This window comes from Crinia signifera, chromosome 4 (genome assembly GCF_055691185.1).
Source record: "Crinia signifera chromosome 4, ASM5569118v1, whole genome shotgun sequence".
Lineage (NCBI taxonomy): Eukaryota > Metazoa > Chordata > Amphibia > Anura > Myobatrachidae > Crinia > Crinia signifera.
This window is the reverse complement of record NC_139220.1, coordinates 288,861,206-288,880,109: the sequence shown is the minus strand read 5'-3', so window position 1 is coordinate 288,880,109 and position 18,904 is coordinate 288,861,206. Positions and strand designations below refer to the sequence as shown.

General features: G+C 42.3%; 1 protein-coding gene across 2 annotated transcripts in view; it reads left to right on the top strand.

The window, feature by feature from the left end:
- Positions 1-18,904, top strand: part of ADGRL1 (adhesion G protein-coupled receptor L1) — a 270,982-nt gene that overhangs the window by 187,167 nt on the left and 64,911 nt on the right. The window contains exon 5 of one of the 2 annotated variants that reach the window (XM_083184976.1): positions 5,110-5,124. The exons of the other annotated variant lie outside the window; for it this stretch is intronic. Coding sequence (XP_083041102.1) covers positions 5,110-5,124 — 15 coding nt within the window. The remainder of the gene's footprint in view (positions 1-5,109; positions 5,125-18,904) is intronic. 2 annotated transcript variants of the gene reach the window in all.

Here is an 18,904-nt window from a genome sequence, read left to right as displayed (position 1 = left end):
ATTTTTTCACGACATTTTGGTATTTTTCACAAAAAAACACAGACTGTATCGACCCAAATTTACCACTAACTTGAAGTACAATGTGTCACGAGAAAACAATCTCAAAATCACTGGGATAAGTTAAAGCAAAAAAAAGTTATCCCCACTTAAGTGAAACATGTCAGATTTGAAAAAAATGGCTCTGTCAGGAACGCAAAAACTGGCTCTGTCAGGAAGGGGTTAAGGTAAACATGTATAGTGTACATATGTAGATGTACATGGTTTATATTCAATACATAGATAATTCATAAGGTACATACATAGAAGATACATGTTTACAAAGTACATACATAGAAGACACATATGTTACATGTATACAGATACAGGACACATAGGATTCATACATATATGCAGTAACATGTATAAAAGATACTTATGGCACACAGATAGTAAGCACATCAATGGAATGTACATACATAGAAGGTATATAGAATACATACTTAATACAAAAGGCATACACATAGAAGATACATACAGTGAAGGTACATAAGGTATACACATACATAGGATACATACATAGAAGGTACATACAGTACATAGTAACTACATAGAGCACACACATACCTCCGAGGTACATAAGGTACACACATAAAATATTCATAATTGCCTACTCTGCCGGAATGGTCAGGAGGTTGCTGAAAACTATGGTCAAGTCTCCCGGGCCAGCCACCCACCACAGTCCATGCACATAGGCCTCTTGCAGTTGAGGTGGATGATGACGGGATCTACTATGAATCTCATCGCCGCGATCCTGCCTCAAAATACCTGTAATCTTGGCATTGATTGGCAGGGACAGGTCTGCCAGAACACAATTTTGAGGATATGCCACTTGCCCCTACCCAGCGTCATCTCCTCTGCCCCCCCCCCCCCCCCCAATCTTCCCATGCTCAGCTGACTGCCTCACCCCTATGTACTTTGAAACATGCATAGGATACATAGAAAACACTGTAACATACCATTTCCAAGGAAACATTGTAATATATTGTTTCCTACAACATACTGTAACATACCATTTCCTAGGAAACACTAAAACATATCGTTTCCTAGGAAACACTGGAACATACCGTTTCCTAGAAAATACAGTAACATACCAGTTCCTAGAAAACACTGTAATGTACCATTCCTAGGAAATACTGTTTTCCTAGGAACACCATAGCATACCATTTCCTAGAAAACACCTCAACATACCATTTGCTAAGAAACACTGTAACATACCATTTCCTAGAAAACATTGTAACATACAGTTTCCTAGACAACACCGTAACGTACCATTTCCAAGGAAACACTGCGATGCACCATTTCCTAGAAAGCACAGTAATAAACTATTTCCTAAGAAACACTGTTTTCCAAAAAAACATGGTAGCATACCATTTCCTAGATAACATTGTAACATACAGTTTCCTAGACAACACCATAACATACCATTTACAAATAAACACTGTAACATACCATTTCCTAGAAAACACTGTAACTTACCGTTTCCTTAGACACAACATAACATACATTTGCTATGCATAGAAGGAACATAGAGTACATACATGGAAGGTAAATAGTATACAGTACATACATACTGTACAAGGTAGCAAAATGCCACTCATTGCACAACTAAATCACAAATCTTTCATTGCTTTTATAGAGGTGTTTACAAATATCAACAATGTACAGTGTACCATATAGTATATGACAAATACACACACAGCTGCATATTGCGGCAAATTGGAGCACATTACAGACTATGGGCAGTATTCAATGAGGCTGATTCGCCATGTTTTATGGCGATTTTGTGCTATTTTCGTGCTGTAAGGCGATTTTTTTTGACTAAAACGGTGAATCACCCTATTCAATGACCAGATGGCGAATACATTTCAAGGTTTTTATCGCCATGATTCACCGAGTAGCAATCGCTATCTTTTTATGGTGAAGTGGAATGTGAACTTTTAAAATAAAGTGTTTTGTTTTTTACATTTGGTGTCAAAAAATCAGGAATTTTATTCTGTGAAGGGGCATGCTATTTTTATTCATGTGCTGTAAGCACATGAATATATATTTAATTAAAAAAAAAATATATATTTCTTTTTTTTACACAGCAGCCAGCAGGGGGCCGGGAGCTGAGCCGCTCATTAGATATTCATATATTCACTGCACCCGATCATTACATATGCACGATCGGGTATAGTGAATACCCGGTCCCCTGTTGGCTATCCCGGGGGGCAGCCTGTGCTGCCTGGCTCCCGGGGAGCCCACCACCCCCCCACAAACGTTCTGGGGCAGGCAGGGAGACTTCCATCTCCCTGCCTGCCGCCGTCCTCATGCTCCCTGCGGCATCGCCGCAGGAGTTAAAATTCGCCGGTCAGGGGCAGTGAGCCCCTGACTCTTTGAATACTGGAGCCGGCGAGGCTCCGGAACGTGGCGGGCAGTGGCTAATGTGCAGCGAATCCTAAACAGGATTAGCTGCACATCGTCAAAATTCTCATTGAATACTGCCATTATGTTGATTGTCCCCATGGAAAGTTCATAAGATACAGTACATAGTGTAGATAAAAGATACTGATGGTACATTCATAAACAGTACATAGAGCAGGCTAGCCTACCCTCCCAGAATGGCCGGAAGGCTCCCAAAAATCGGGTTAGCACCCGCCGGAATTTGAGGGTCTCAAATGACAAGAGTAGCGACATTTTGTGTAATTCAAGCCCCACCCCCTCTCTGTGGGCCTGCAAATCATGGCATTTGGAGGGGGGGAAGCATGGGGATGGGGCCTAGTGATGTCATCATTGCCCCCCCCCCCCCTACACACACACAACATTTTGCGACAGTAAAAGTAGGCAAGTATGACATAGAGGGCAGGCATCGAAGTTCATAGGGTAAACATATATATAGCATTGTGTCTTTTGTGTAAGCATACACTTTGTAGGAATATAACGCATAAATGTCTGTATGCCCTTACACAATGCTGGCACATACAGTACTCTGACGGTTCTAAGCTCACGTCATCTACCTGGATGTAAAAGGTATCACTGTAGTCTGCAACACACTGGCCTCTTGATTCATGTTACAGCACATCCACTACTGCTATACACTATGCACATCACACACAGACACACAAGGAACACTTGTTTGCATGTGAATTGTTATTTAGTGATGATAAGACACATGACATGTACTGTAGTGATATTGTTCTGTGGACACACATATTACATGTTATAGTGTTCTACATATTACATGTTCAACAGTTATAGTGCTCTGCGCACCCCATGGTTGCAGACTGACGGGTCTCTGCAGGCCCCTCTTTTAGGCACTGAGCTATGGGAGAGGGAAGATGCATTGTGGATTTAAAACATTTAACCCTTTGCTTTCCATTCCAGGCTCGGCTCATTAATATAACCCTTCTATCCCCAGGACGTTCTGCCAAGGCAGTCATGCTCTCTTTCTTTCTTTCTCTCTCTCTCTCTCTCTCTCCCTCTGCCTGTCTCTCACTTCTCTCGTCTGCCTTAAGCTGGCTGTCTCAATTTTTCTGTGTGTCTCGTTTATATGTAATTGTCTCATCTGTCAGCCTGAATGACATTTCTCAGTTTTGCTTCTGAGTCAGATATTTGCTCGCCCGCTGTCTCTCTCTCTCTCTCTCGCTCTCTCTCTCCCTCTTTCTCTCTCCTTGTCTTCATCTCTCTATATTCCTCTGCCCCGGAGTTATCAGATGGTGGCAGGGTTTAGCACTTTATAATTCCTATTTCCATGGCTGTGAGATAAGGATCGCTAAACCTTAGCACCTTCTGCTAAATCTTGGTCTATTTTAGATTCTCGGCCTGTTTCTAACTTTGCTTGTCAGTAAATATCAATAATAACTTTTGTATTGCAGATTCCTTGAGTATGTTTCCCCCTGAATCTCCCCCGGTCATTAGCCCCTTTTCCCCAGTTCTCCATCCCTTATCCTCTGACCGCTTCTTCTCCATCCATCTCTTCTCCCATTTCCGCTTACAGAGCCTTGGAAGCCATGGACTTGTTTTCTAATCATCACACTTTGGAAACTCCCTCCATAGCCATTGTGGTCTTGTAATGTCCCCAATTGCTGAAATCTCTTCCCCCTCTTTCCATCTCCTCATCTCCCGAGCCAACATATTTACCCCCCCCCCCCCCCCCCCCCACCTCCCTACCCCTGTACAAACTCTTATTGCCTTCATATTTTCCTCTTGCTTCCTTCATGGTTCTTGCATTCACATGGTCACATTGTTACATATCCTCACTTTGGATAGCACCTTACCCCCATTCCATTCTCTTGTCCCTCTTGTTTTAGTAAATACCATTAGTTTCCAGATTATCGCTATACTGTTCCTAATGTTAAAATAATTGTGTCCTGGAGCTACTTTGTCTTTCCCAATCCCATGCCCCACCACTTATTCCATCTTTTTACCCGTCTCTTATCCCCCCCCCCCCCCCCCCATCCATTTATACATCTTTTACAGGTCCTGTCAGTGGAATCCACCCTGCGTGTCACCTTATATTACCCTTTTATCATATATCTCCCCCTTTCCTCCATTCTCTATACCAGTGGTTCCCAAACACAATCCTCAAGCACCCAAACAGTCCAGGTTATAAGGCTATCCGTGCATAGGCACAGGAAACCTATTTAGTACCTCAGTCGGGATAATTGTACCATCTGTGCGCAAGCAGGGATAACCCTAAAACATGGACTGCTGAAGAATGCATTTGAGTACAACTGGTCTATATCGTATCTCTTACATCCGGTCTTTCTTGTGCCAATCATCCTCACCGTCATGACCCCGCTGTACCCTAACCCAACCCCTCTCTAGCCACCTCTCTCTCTTTGCAGGACCCTCCATCGGTAACGCAAGAGTGCCGCCCTTTCCCAACATCACACAATGGGTATATAGATCTGGAATTGTCTTGTGTGGTGGGGGCATTTGGGGGTGGAGGGAGGGGTAGAATTCATAATACCTTAAGTGGTGGTGTGGGAAGGTTTGGTAATGACACTCATGAATATCTTTCTCTCCTTTTTCCTATCCTCTTTTTTCATTTGATATTTTTCTCTCTCTTTTTTTCTGATGCGTGAATAGAAGTGGAGCAAAAAGGTAATTTTCATTGGTCCCTTCCTGTTACCCTCACGGTGACTCGTTAATTCCGCCCATAATTAATGTCGGAATCCTAATTTTTCCTTTTCTCTCCACCCCCCTCCTCTGTTCCCCCTCGCTGACCCTATTACCCGCTAATCCCTTTCGCTTTTTAAGGATTACAAGAGCTGGAGTTTATATGAACCAGTATAAAATCCTGAATGTCCCCACAACACTGGGAGAGAAAGAGAGAGAGGATGTAGTGCTGTAGTTGGGTTAGGGGTGTGCGGCAGGTATACAGATATGGTAAATGGAAGGTCAGGTGCTAGATCAGGAGACTGTACTGATGAGTTCAGCATTTCTGAGCTTTAGAAGAGACTGAGACATTTGCAGGAATAATACTGTATAACTTTATTCAGCCAAGTCATGTATCCTGGAGGAATGTTTAATGAGGCACCTATGGTTTCTCTAAGTTATTAAGTGAAGGTAATGAAAGAGCAGCCACTTTAAGATGTCTGGCAGAGAAGGAGGTCATTGGTCCAGTCTTCGGGAAGGTATAACAAGGTCTCTGGCAGAGAAGGGGTTAGTGACGTGTTGCTTTCCTTTGTATTAGCAGGATCATGGCAGATAAAGGTTTAGTGGTGCAATACTCTGCAACCTCCAGCCGCCCTTCATTCCTCACTCCCCTCCTCTTATCCCCGTCATGTTTCCATAGCAACCCCAGAAACCTGGCCTACCTCAATTACTCCCCTCAGCTTTCCCCTATTCTCTCACTCTCTTCCCTCCGCTCAGCGCCTCTCTCCCACTCTCTATGTCACTCTCCTTCTTAATTTAATTATATATCATTTTATTTTCTTTATATTTATGTTTTGCCTTCCTCACCCTCTTTATAAGGAAAGGAACGCCAACTCCCTTGCAGCACTTATATATCTGTCAGGGAAGGGTATAAAGGTAGTTCAGCACCTTATGTAAAATGTACACACTGTCTGCACATAGATTGTCCTGACAGGCACAATAATATACACACAGAATATGCATATATGGACAAAAGTGTACACATATGGATTTATACACATGGAGCTATACTGGATCAGATGTAAATGCATCAACATGGATACACATGTACTGTACGTAATATTTGGACCTAGTACACTTTCAGATGGTCTGGCTGCCCCCTGAGGATTTGGGAACATGCTCAGCGATCAGGTGATGGGGGGGGGGGGGGGGGGTTTGTGGTGTTCGCTGATAACATACAGCACCCTGTGGTGATGATTAACCTCTCATCTCTCTGCTCTGTGCCGCACTCTGATTACTAACGCCATTAATCTGGTCTCTCCTTCCGCCTGTGCACAGACCTGTCTATTGATACAGGAAAACGGACGGCTGGAGCATTCTCTGTGGGTGTAACTTATAAGATATGACATTTCTCTTATTGCTGTAAATAATTTTTCCATGTAACTCCTTACATCGATTCTATCCTCATTGTTTTGCTCAGTATTACCTTTATGTCACCCGATTGTTCCATAGATCCCCCACTGATTACTAAAACTCCTCATCTATTTCCACATTCTCCATCAGTTCCTATTAATATTCTATATATTCCAAACTATCCTTATAACGTCTTTTATTTCTACATGTATTGTAACCCCTGCAACACCTACTGTTACTCCTATACCATATAACCTCTCCCTACAACACCTACTGTTACTCCATATACTGTAACCTCTCCCTACAACACCTACTGTTACTCCATATGCAGTAACCTCTCCCTACAACACCTACTGTTACTCCATATGCAGTAACCTCTTCCTACAACACCTACTGTTACTCCATATACTGTAACCTCTCCCTACAACACCTACTGTTACTCCATATACTGTAACCTCTCCCTACAACACCTACTGTTACTCCATATACTGTAACCTCTCCCTACAACACCTACTGTTACTCCATATGCAGTAACCTCTCCCTACAACACCTACTGTTACTCCATATGCAGTAACCTCTCCTTACAACACCTACTGTTACTCCATATACTCTAACCTCTCCCTACAACACCTACTGTTACTCCATATGCAGTAACCTCTCCCTACAACACCTACTGTTACTCCATATGCTGTAACCTCTTCCTACAACACCTACTGTTACTCCATATGCAGTAACCTCACCCTAAAACCCCTACTGTTACTCCATATACTGTAACCTCTCCCTACAACTCATACTGTTACTCCATACACTGTAAGCTCTCCCTAAAACTCCTACTGTTACTCCATATACTGTAACCTCTCCCTACAACACCTACTGTTACTCCATATGCAGTAACCTCTCCCTACAACACCTACTGTTACTCCTATACCCTATAACCTCTCCCTACAATACCTACTATTACTCCATATGCAGTAACCTCTCCCTACAACACCTACTGTTACTCCATATACTGTAACCTCTCCCTACAACACCTACTGTTACTCCATATGCAGTAACCTCTCCCTACAACACCTACTGTTACTCCATATGCAGTAACCTCTCCCTACAACACCTACTGTTACTCCATATGCAGTAACCTCTTCCTACAACACCTACTGTTACTCCATATACTGTAACCTCTCCCTACAACTCCTGCTGTTACTAAATATACTGTAACCTCTCCCTACAACTCATACTGTTACTCCATATACTGTAACCTCTCCCTACAACACCTACTGTTACTCCATATGCAGTAACCTCTCCCTACAACACCTACTGTTACTCCATATACTGTAACCTCTTCCTAAAACTCCTACTGTTACTCCATATACTGTAACCTCTCCCTACAACTCCTACTATTACTCCATATACTGTAATCTCTCCCTACAACACCTACTGTTACTCCATATGCAGTAATCTCTCCCTACAACACCTACTGTTACTCCATATACTGTAATCTCTCCCTACAACTGATACTGTTACTCCATATACTGCAACCTCACCCTACAGCTCCTACTGTTACTCTATGTACTGTAACCTCTCCCTACAACACTACTATTTCTCCATATACTGTAACGTCTCCCTACAACACGTACTGTTTCTCCATGTACTGTAACCTCTCCCTACAACACCTACTGTTACTCCATATGCAGTAATCTCTTCCTACAACACCTACTGTTACTCCATATACTGTAACCTCTCCCTACAACACCTACTGTTACTCTATATACTGTTACCTCTCCCTACAACACTACTATTTCTCCATATACTGTAACCTCTCCCTACAACACCTTCTGTTACTCCATATACTGTAACCTCTGCCTACAACACCTTCTGTTACTCCATACACTGTAACCTCTCCCTACAACACCTACTATTACTCCATATACTGTAACCTCTGCCTACAACACCTACTGTTACTCCATATACTGTAACCTCTCCCTACAACACCTACTGTTACTCTATATACTGTAACCTCTCCCTACAACACTACTATTTCTCCATACACTGTAACCTCTCCCTACAACACCTACTGTTACTCCATATACTGTAACCTCTGCCTACAACACCTTCTGTTACTCCATATACTGTAACCTCTCCCTACAACACCTACTATTACTCCATATACTGTAACCTCTGCCTACAACACCTACTATTACTCCATATACTGTAACCTCTCCCTACAACTGATACTGTTACTCCATATACTGCAACCTCACCCTACAGCTCCTACTGTTACTCTATGTACTGTAACCTCTCCCTACAACACTACTATTTCTCCATATACTGTAACGTCTCCCTACAACACCTACTGTTACTCCATGTACTGTAACCTCTCCCTACAACACCTACTGTTACTCCATATGCAGTAATCTCTCCCTACAACACCTACTGTTACTCCATATACTGTAACCTCTCCCTACAACACCTACTATTACTCCATATACTGTAACCTCTGCCTACAACACCTACTGTTACTCCATATACTGTAACCTCTCCCTACAACACCTACTGTTACTCTATATACTGTAACCTCTCCCTACAACACTACTATTTCTCCATACACTGTAACCTCTCCCTACAACACCTACTGTTACTCCATATACTGTAACCTCTGCCTACAACACCTTCTGTTACTCCATATACTGTAACCTCTCCCTACAACACCTACTATTACTCCATATACTGTAACCTCTGCCTACAACACCTACTATTACTCCATATACTGTAACCTCTCCCTACAACTGATACTGTTACTCCATATACTGCAACCTCACCCTACAGCTCCTACTGTTACTCTATGTACTGTAACCTCTCCCTACAACACTACTATTTCTCCATATACTGTAACGTCTCCCTACAACACCTACTGTTACTCCATGTACTGTAACCTCTCCCTACAACACCTACTGTTACTCCATATGCAGTAATCTCTCCCTACAACACCTACTGTTACTCCATATACTGTAACCTCTCACTACAACACCTACTGTTACTCTATATACTGTTACCTCTCCCTACAACACTACTATTTCTCCATATACTGTAACCTCTCCCTACAACACCTTCTGTTACTCCATATACTGTAACCTCTGCCTACAACACCTTCTGTTACTCCATACACTGTAACCTCTCCCTACAACACCTACTATTACTCCATATACTGTAACCTCTGCCTACAACACCTACTGTTACTCCATATACTGTAACCTCTCCCTACAACACCTACTGTTACTCTATATACTGTAACCTCTCCCTACAACACTACTATTTCTCCATACACTGGAACCTCTCCCTACAACACCTACTGTTACTCCATATACTGTAACCTCTGCCTACAACACCTTCTGTTACTCCATATACTGTAACCTCTCCCTACAACACCTACTATTACTCCATATACTGTAACCTCTGCCTACAACACCTACTATTACTCCATATACTGTAACCTCTCCCTACAACTCCTAATGTTACTCCATATGCAGTAACCTCTCCCTACAACACCTACTGTTACTCTATATACTGTAACCTCTCCCTACAACACTACTATTTCTCCATACACTGGAACCTCTCCCTACAACACCTACTGTTACTCCATATACTGTAACCTCTGCCTACAACACCTTCTGTTACTCCATATACTGTAACCTCTCCCTACAACACCTACTATTACTCCATATACTGTAACCTCTGCCTACAACACCTACTGTTACTCCATATGCAGTAATCTCTCCCTACAACACCTACTGTTACTCCATATACTGTAACCTCTCACTACAACACCTACTGTTACTCTATATACTGTTACCTCTCCCTACAACACTACTATTTCTCCATATACTGTAACCTCTCCCTACAACACCTTCTGTTACTCCATATACTGTAACCTCTGCCTACAACACCTTCTGTTACTCCATACACTGTAACCTCTCCCTACAACACCTACTATTACTCCATATACTGTAACCTCTGCCTACAACACCTACTGTTACTCCATATACTGTAACCTCTCCCTACAACACCTACTGTTACTCTATATACTGTAACCTCTCCCTACAACACTACTATTTCTCCATACACTGGAACCTCTCCCTACAACACCTACTGTTACTCCATATACTGTAACCTCTGCCTACAACACCTTCTGTTACTCCATATACTGTAACCTCTCCCTACAACACCTACTATTACTCCATATACTGTAACCTCTGCCTACAACACCTACTATTACTCCATATACTGTAACCTCTCCCTACAACTCCTAATGTTACTCCATATGCAGTAACCTCTCCCTACAACACCTACTGTTACTCTATATACTGTAACCTCTCCCTACAACACTACTATTTCTCCATATACTGTAACCTCTCCCTACAACACCTACTGTTACTCCATATACTGTAACCTCTGCCTACAACACCTTCTGTTACTCCATATACTGTAACCTCTGCCTACAACACCTTCTGTTACTCCATATACTGTAACCTCTCCCTACAACACCTACTATTACTCCATATACTGTAACCTCTGCCTACAACACCTACTATTACTCCATATACTGTAACCTCTCCCTACAACTCCTAATGTTACTCCATATGCAGTAACCTCTCCCTACAACACCTACTATTACTCCATATACTGTAACCTCTGCCTACAACACCTACTATTACTCCATATACTGTAACCTCTCCCTACAACTCCTAATGTTACTCCATATGCAGTAACCTCTCCCTACAACACCTACTGTTACTCTATATACTGTAACCTCTCCCTACAACACTACTATTTCTCCATACACTGTAACCTCTCCCTACAACACCTACTGTTACTCCATATACTGTAACCTCTGCCTACAACACCTTCTGTTACTCCATATACTGTAACCTCTCCCTACAACACCTACTATTACTCCATATACTGTAACCTCTGCCTACAACACCTACTATTACTCCATATACTGTAACCTCTCCCTACAACTGATACTGTTACTCCATATACTGCAACCTCACCCTACAGCTCCTACTGTTACTCTATGTACTGTAACCTCTCCCTACAACACTACTATTTCTCCATATACTGTAACGTCTCCCTACAACACCTACTGTTACTCCATGTACTGTAACCTCTCCCTACAACACCTACTGTTACTCCATATGCAGTAATCTCTCCCTACAACACCTACTGTTACTCCATATACTGTAACCTCTCACTACAACACCTACTGTTACTCTATATACTGTTACCTCTCCCTACAACACTACTATTTCTCCATATACTGTAACCTCTCCCTACAACACCTTCTGTTACTCCATATACTGTAACCTCTGCCTACAACACCTTCTGTTACTCCATACACTGTAACCTCTCCCTACAACACCTACTATTACTCCATATACTGTAACCTCTGCCTACAACACCTACTGTTACTCCATATACTGTAACCTCTCCCTACAACACCTACTGTTACTCTATATACTGTAACCTCTCCCTACAACACTACTATTTCTCCATACACTGGAACCTCTCCCTACAACACCTACTGTTACTCCATATACTGTAACCTCTGCCTACAACACCTTCTGTTACTCCATATACTGTAACCTCTCCCTACAACACCTACTATTACTCCATATACTGTAACCTCTGCCTACAACACCTACTATTACTCCATATACTGTAACCTCTCCCTACAACTCCTAATGTTACTCCATATGCAGTAACCTCTCCCTACAACACCTACTGTTACTCTATATACTGTAACCTCTCCCTACAACACTACTATTTCTCCATATACTGTAACCTCTCCCTACAACACCTACTGTTACTCCATATACTGTAACCTCTGCCTACAACACCTTCTGTTACTCCATATACTGTAACCTCTCCCTACAACACCTACTATTACTCCATATACTGTAACCTCTGCCTACAACACCTACTATTACTCCATATACTGTAACCTCTCCCTACAACTCCTATTGTTACTCCATATACTGTAACCTCTCCCTACAACTCCTATTGTTACTCCATATGCAGTAACCTCTTCCTACAACACCTACTGTTACTCCATATGTAGTAACCTCTGCCTACAACTCTTATTGTTACTCCATATACTGTAACTTCACCCTAGATCTCCTATTGTTACTCCACACTGTATACTGTAACCTCTCCCTGAAGTTTTTCTTGTTAACACAATGCATTGTTTCCTTTCCCTGTTCTCAGATTGCTTTGTTTAACCTTCCCTATATCTCCTCCTTTTTTTATTCATATACTGTAGCATCCTCCTAGAACTAATAATCTATATTGTAAACTCTACCTAAATCTCCTACTATTATTCCATTGAATTTCTACTTATATCTCTTCCTATTAGGCTCATAATATCTCCCCTTGTAACTCCTAATTTTGCTCCATACACTGTAATCTCTCTCTATACCTGCTCCTATTACCCTATATACCCTCTCCCTATATCTCCTCCTATTACACCATATACCCTCTCCCTATATCTCCTACTATTAACCCATATACCCTCTCCCTATATCTCCTCCTATTACCCTATATACCCTCTCCCTATATCTCCTCCTATTACCCTATATACCCTCTCCCTATATATCCCACTATTACCCTATATACCCTATCCCTGTACTTCCTCCTATTACCCCATATACCCTCTCCCTATATCTCCTCCTATTACCCCATATACCCTCTCCCTATATCTCCTCCTATTACCCCATATACCCTCTCCCTGTACATCCCCTATTACTCCATATACCCTCTCCCTATATCCTCCTATTACCCCATCACCTCTTTTGTGCCTTGACCAATCCTTATAAATAGTCCTATTTTTTCCAATTTGATCACCTTATGACTTCTCTTATTTCCAAATACATTCTACAAATAACTTGTTCTATTATCAATATAATCTATCCCTATCATTTTTATTATGTAATTTAACTGTTCCGTAAAATTCCTCCTATTCCATGTAACATCTCCCCATAATCCCTCCCCCTTTTTCTCACTTTATCGCCACCTATTTAATTTCTCCAATGTTTACTCCCTATAATTACTATTCATATTACTCCATATTGATTTCTTTATATGGTACCTCCCTCTACTACTCCTTGTAACTCCTCCTATGCCTCCATATTCCCTCTTCCTATAAGTACTCATATTAGTTCATAGAACTTCTTATTTTCACTGTATAACATTTCTTATAACTCCATCATTGCTGTTTCATACAGCCCGTAAGGCATGCTCCATTTTTAAAATCCTTTTTAGTTTTAGATTATTGTTTAATATGTTTATTCCTATATATCCCATGTAGCTCCATGTAAACATCTCCCTCCCCTATAGGTGCCTTCTATATCCCCTTTGTTTGTGTCACTCTTTGGGAAGAGACAAACTCCACCAGTCTCCACCCCACATCTCATGATCTGGTGACAAAGTTGTCTTTACATTGTAGGCTTTTGTCACTTCTAACGGCTTCCTTTGTGAGCAGGCGGATCCCACACCACCGTACAACACGCACTATCTCTCTGACTTCACTCTTCTCCCTACAGGTGTCTGAGATTAACTCCCTTTCTTTCTGTGTTGCTGTGTGAGCTGTCTAACTGATCTAAACCTGTTACAAGAACACCCCTTTAAGTAAATTTTACAGCCAGGCCATTCCCGTTACTATAAAGGAACTCCAGTTACAAGGACACCCCTTTACATGAATATGATTAATACATCTGCCTCTTCTAGGGCACATGTAAATCTAGAGGGTTGTGCAGAAAAGCTCCTTGGTTTCACCATCTCGTATGGTCCTACTGAGGATAGATTATACAGTTCCTTGGTACTGTATATACTTTGTATGATCCTCTCAGGTTGAGGGAAGGCAGAAAACCCTTGGTGCCCATACACTAGTAAGATTTATCTTTATCTGGCTGGTTGGAACAAAAACATGGTTATGGATGAGTGACAGTTTGTCAGTTTTCCAGTATTTCCAAGCAAATGGTCAACTGTCATTTGCTCTCCTCCATGACCATGTTTTTGTTCCAATCAGACAGATCTGCAGATAAATCTGTGTGTGTATGGCCATAACTGTAGTTGTATTCCTGGTGGAGCCAAACTGATGTTAGGAAGCACTTGCCTTCTGTGGTCAAACTGAGGCTAGGCAGTAAGCACATACTTGTTATATAGTGCGGTCAAACTGAGGCTAGGCAGTAAGCACATACTTATTATATAGTGCGGTTAAACTGAGGCTAGGCAGTAAGCACATACTTGCCATATATACTCGAGTATAAGCCTACTTTTTCAGAACATTTTTTATGCTGAAAAAGCCCCCCTCAGCTTATACTCGAGTGAGGGTCCCGCTTGAGTCAATATACGTTTTCCCAGTTTTTTGTTTTTAAAATTAGGTGCCTCGGCTTATATTCGGGTTGACTTATACTCGAGTATATACGGAATTATATAGTGCGGTTAAACTGAGGCTAGGCAGTAAGCACATACTTATTATATAGTGAGGTCAAGTTAAGAAGAGGCAGAAAAAAAACTTACTTTTATTCCTGGTGTAGCAATTCTGAGAATAGGAAGAAAGGCATATTTACTAAGATGGAAGTTCTATTGAAGATGGGATTGTGCCCATAGTAACCAATGAGATTCCATATATTATCTTCTAGAAGGTGCTTCATAAATAAGAAGTAGAATATGAATGGTTACTATGGTGAACTTCTTATATCCACTCCCATCTTAGTAAATTTACCCCTTAGTTGTATTCCTGGTGAAGCCAAACTGAGGTTAGGCAGGAAGAACTTGTATTCCTGATATAGACAAAATGAGTGGAGGCAGGAAAATACATTAGTTGTATGCTTGGTGTAGCCAAACTAGCTGAACAAGGTTAGGTTAAAAGTATTCTTGGTGAGGTCCAACTGAGGATAGGCAGCAAAGTACTTAAGGTGGCCATAGGCAGCAGTGTATGGCCATAGGCAGCAGTGTATGGCCATAGGCAGCAGTGTATGGCCATCCGACACCCCTGAGCCTCTTGGGACTCTATACATGCAATGTATGTTCCCGGCCACCGAGAGGGGGTCAGAGTCAGAGGTTGGACAGGCAGAATGTCCACCTCATGCTTGGGCCCGATGCACACGGGACCACACATTGGACCCGAGGAGGATGTCAGACACATCCAATTTGGCCCGATTTCTCAGGATTTCCTATAGATACATTGAAGACTGAATTGGTTTTCTTCTGGTGAGGACGAACCAAGGATAGGCAGTAAATTTCCTTAATTTCCCCCTCAAAGTGATGTCAGTCAACATTTAGTTTTGAGCATCTACAATTATCAGAATTTCCCCACCCAGAATGCAAACTGTTGTCTGCCTGTATCCACTATCTGACCATCCTTGATCTCAGGATGACTCTGGTCTATAGATATTTTGTATATTTAGGTGTGTTGCATTGTAGTATGTGTGCATGTATGTCTTAGGAAACATCATCCATTTGCACAGGAGCATGTGGAATTATTCATCAGTCTAAAGCAGAAGGAAAAACGTTTTAGCCCAAAGATTTGCAGAAAAAGTCAAAATTCAGCAAATGTACTATGAGACAGACATGGGGTGTTCTTATAACGTGGGGGTGTTCTTATAACAAGAAATTTGTTTATGGGAAGGAACACTTTGGGTGAGATTTAATAGGATGAGAGAATCAGAAAGTGAGAGATTTGGGAAGAAATCTCCAGTTTTTTTAAAGCGGCAATCATTTACACGGCAACACCAGTTTGATGTTGCAGTGTAAATAATTGCCGCTTTAAAAAAACTGGAGATTTCTTACCGAATCTCTCACTTTCTGAATCTCTCATCCTATTAAATCTCACCCTTTGGGTCTGTAAAATCTTTTAAAGGGGTATGTTCTTATAACATGGGTTCATTTATAGCATTGTTTGCACTTGCTACAGAAACAGCTGTATAAGTAGCCCTGCACAGCCCACTAGAGGTCTTGTAACCCTCTTAATATGATTGGAATGTGGTCACCAAGACCTTGGCTCAGTGACCTAGAACACAGGGTAATACCTTAGCTATGGGTAGCTGCAGTGGGAGATTGCTACAGGGGATTATAGTGACACTTTCTGCCTGTTTTCTTCAGATCAGTCCCTCAGATCCATCTAAATCGTAAGAAAACAGGCCAAATCTGACTAGTGGATGGGGCCTTTAAAGATACTTTTTTATCTTTTTGCAGTTAGTAGCCAAATTGGTGTATTTAGGTTTAGTTACATAGATTTACAATAAAATAGTTACTGTGAGGTTGTAAAGAGGCATAGTGGTATATTCAATGCTTTTTGCGGATTGTCACAGCTCGCACGGTCAGTATTTAACTGACCCCCTGCACACACCGTTTCCACCTCGTGATGTGGAAATGACGTGGGCGGCCGCCAAAACAGCGAGGCTCGCAGCTAAATGCAGCGGGCTCCCTGTATTAGCCATGAGCCTCACTGTTTGGGGAATCCTTGCCATCATCCGGAGCATTGAATAAGGTGAGTGACCGCCGTTTAACCCCCTCGCCGGCCGCATTGAATACTGTACTTTTAATGAAATGTAACTAGAAAAAGTTGAATTTTGGCTTACAATAAGATTAGTTTACATGCAGAAGTCTGTGGGGAGCAGGGCTGGGTTAAGGGAGGGGTAATGAGGTAGGCACCCCTTTGAAACCCCCACCACCACCACCACCAGGCTCTAGGTCACTAGTTCCCAAACTGTGTGCCTTGGTACCTTGGGGGACTTGCAGGGGTTCCCTGGATTGGTAGTCCACATCCATGGAAAAATTATTTATGACCAATGTAATTGGCAAAATATTGACAAACAGAAGTAAATTCTGTCCATTACCACATAACTGACACTGAGGATGAGATATAAACAAAATTTACTTAATTTTTTTTTCTGATTTTATCAATGAGAAACATTTGCCCTAAGGACGCCATGAAAAAATCCTGATACTCAGGGGGTGCCGTGATTCATACAAGTTTGGGAACCACTGCTCGAGGTAATGCATGCACTGAACATGCAAACAGCACACAACAGTAGCTCACTAGTGACCTCTACAGTGTCACTGGGGTAAAGCGTCTGCACTGTGTCGCATATATTTGGGCTGTGTGACCATATTGAAATGCCTGGGTGAGAAGCTATTTTATTGGAGGGGCTCCCACAACTAATGCCCCTTTCAGACCGCACTAAAAAAATGGTATTCCGCCGATTTTTAACTGTTTGAAAATGCTAATATGTGCGGACTGAAAGGTGCAGAGTGATTTTACCGTTTCAAAAAAAACGTTTTTTTGGAAACGGTAAAAAAGCAGGGTCCTACCCGTTTTTTTTGCTGTCTGAATGGGTCTGAAACGGTACCCAGGCAGCAGTGAACACTATTGGACCCCAGAGCAGCGCATATTAAATGAGCCGGTCGCTCATTACATATGTACATATGTAATCAGCGTCCAGCTCATTAAATATGCACTGCGCTGGCTCAGAGCAGATCAGCTACTGCTCACTGTCAGACCCCCTACCCTTGCCCTTCCAGCATCCTGCAGCTCTCCTTCCTGCCTGCAGTGCGGGAGCTCCTGCTGGCAGTCTAGGTGCGGGCTCTGGTGCCTGATCCCCTCTCTCCCCATCGCTGCTTTCACACCGCAAACCTGCTTTAGACCAGGTATTTACATGCGATGTGAAAGGGGTTAAACTTGCTCTGACCCGTTTAAAAAAAAAAAAAACTTTTAAATACCTGGTCTAAGCAGCATTAGTTGCCACAGGGCCCCCAACAGCCTTAATAAGGCCCTAGTGGCAAGACTTAATTAAAGTTGGTTGTAGTGGGCATTACATACAGAGAATTGAAGGTCACCTATAGAGGATTAGGGTACGGTGATGCATAAGTGCAGAGAGTTTATTGTGAGGCATTGCACCAGATATATATTGTTAGAGTGAGACATTGCAGAGAGATGTGGGGAGGCTTCTACCCCTTTCATACCAAAATCTCAAGTCCAGCCCTGGTCACTGAACTTGTGTTACAAGCCGCGTTGCAGTACCTTGTATCCTGTTTACACTTCATGTTGTACCCAAAATATTGCCGGGTCTCCTCCTCTGCCGGCCCCCGCTGGGGGCATCACTGATCCTCAGCTTGTGTAAAAGTACACAACCATCAGAGGGGGGGCGTGACCACGGAATGTAGGGAGTAGGACGTGTGCGTTACTCTCTCCCGCTCCACGATGTAAAGAAGGTATCCTGAGCACATCTCCCCACCTCTGATTTCGGAGTATACATGCCAGAAAAGTGAAAGCGGCAGGAGCTAATCTCTGGAAGTCTGAGCCGGGTTACAGCGG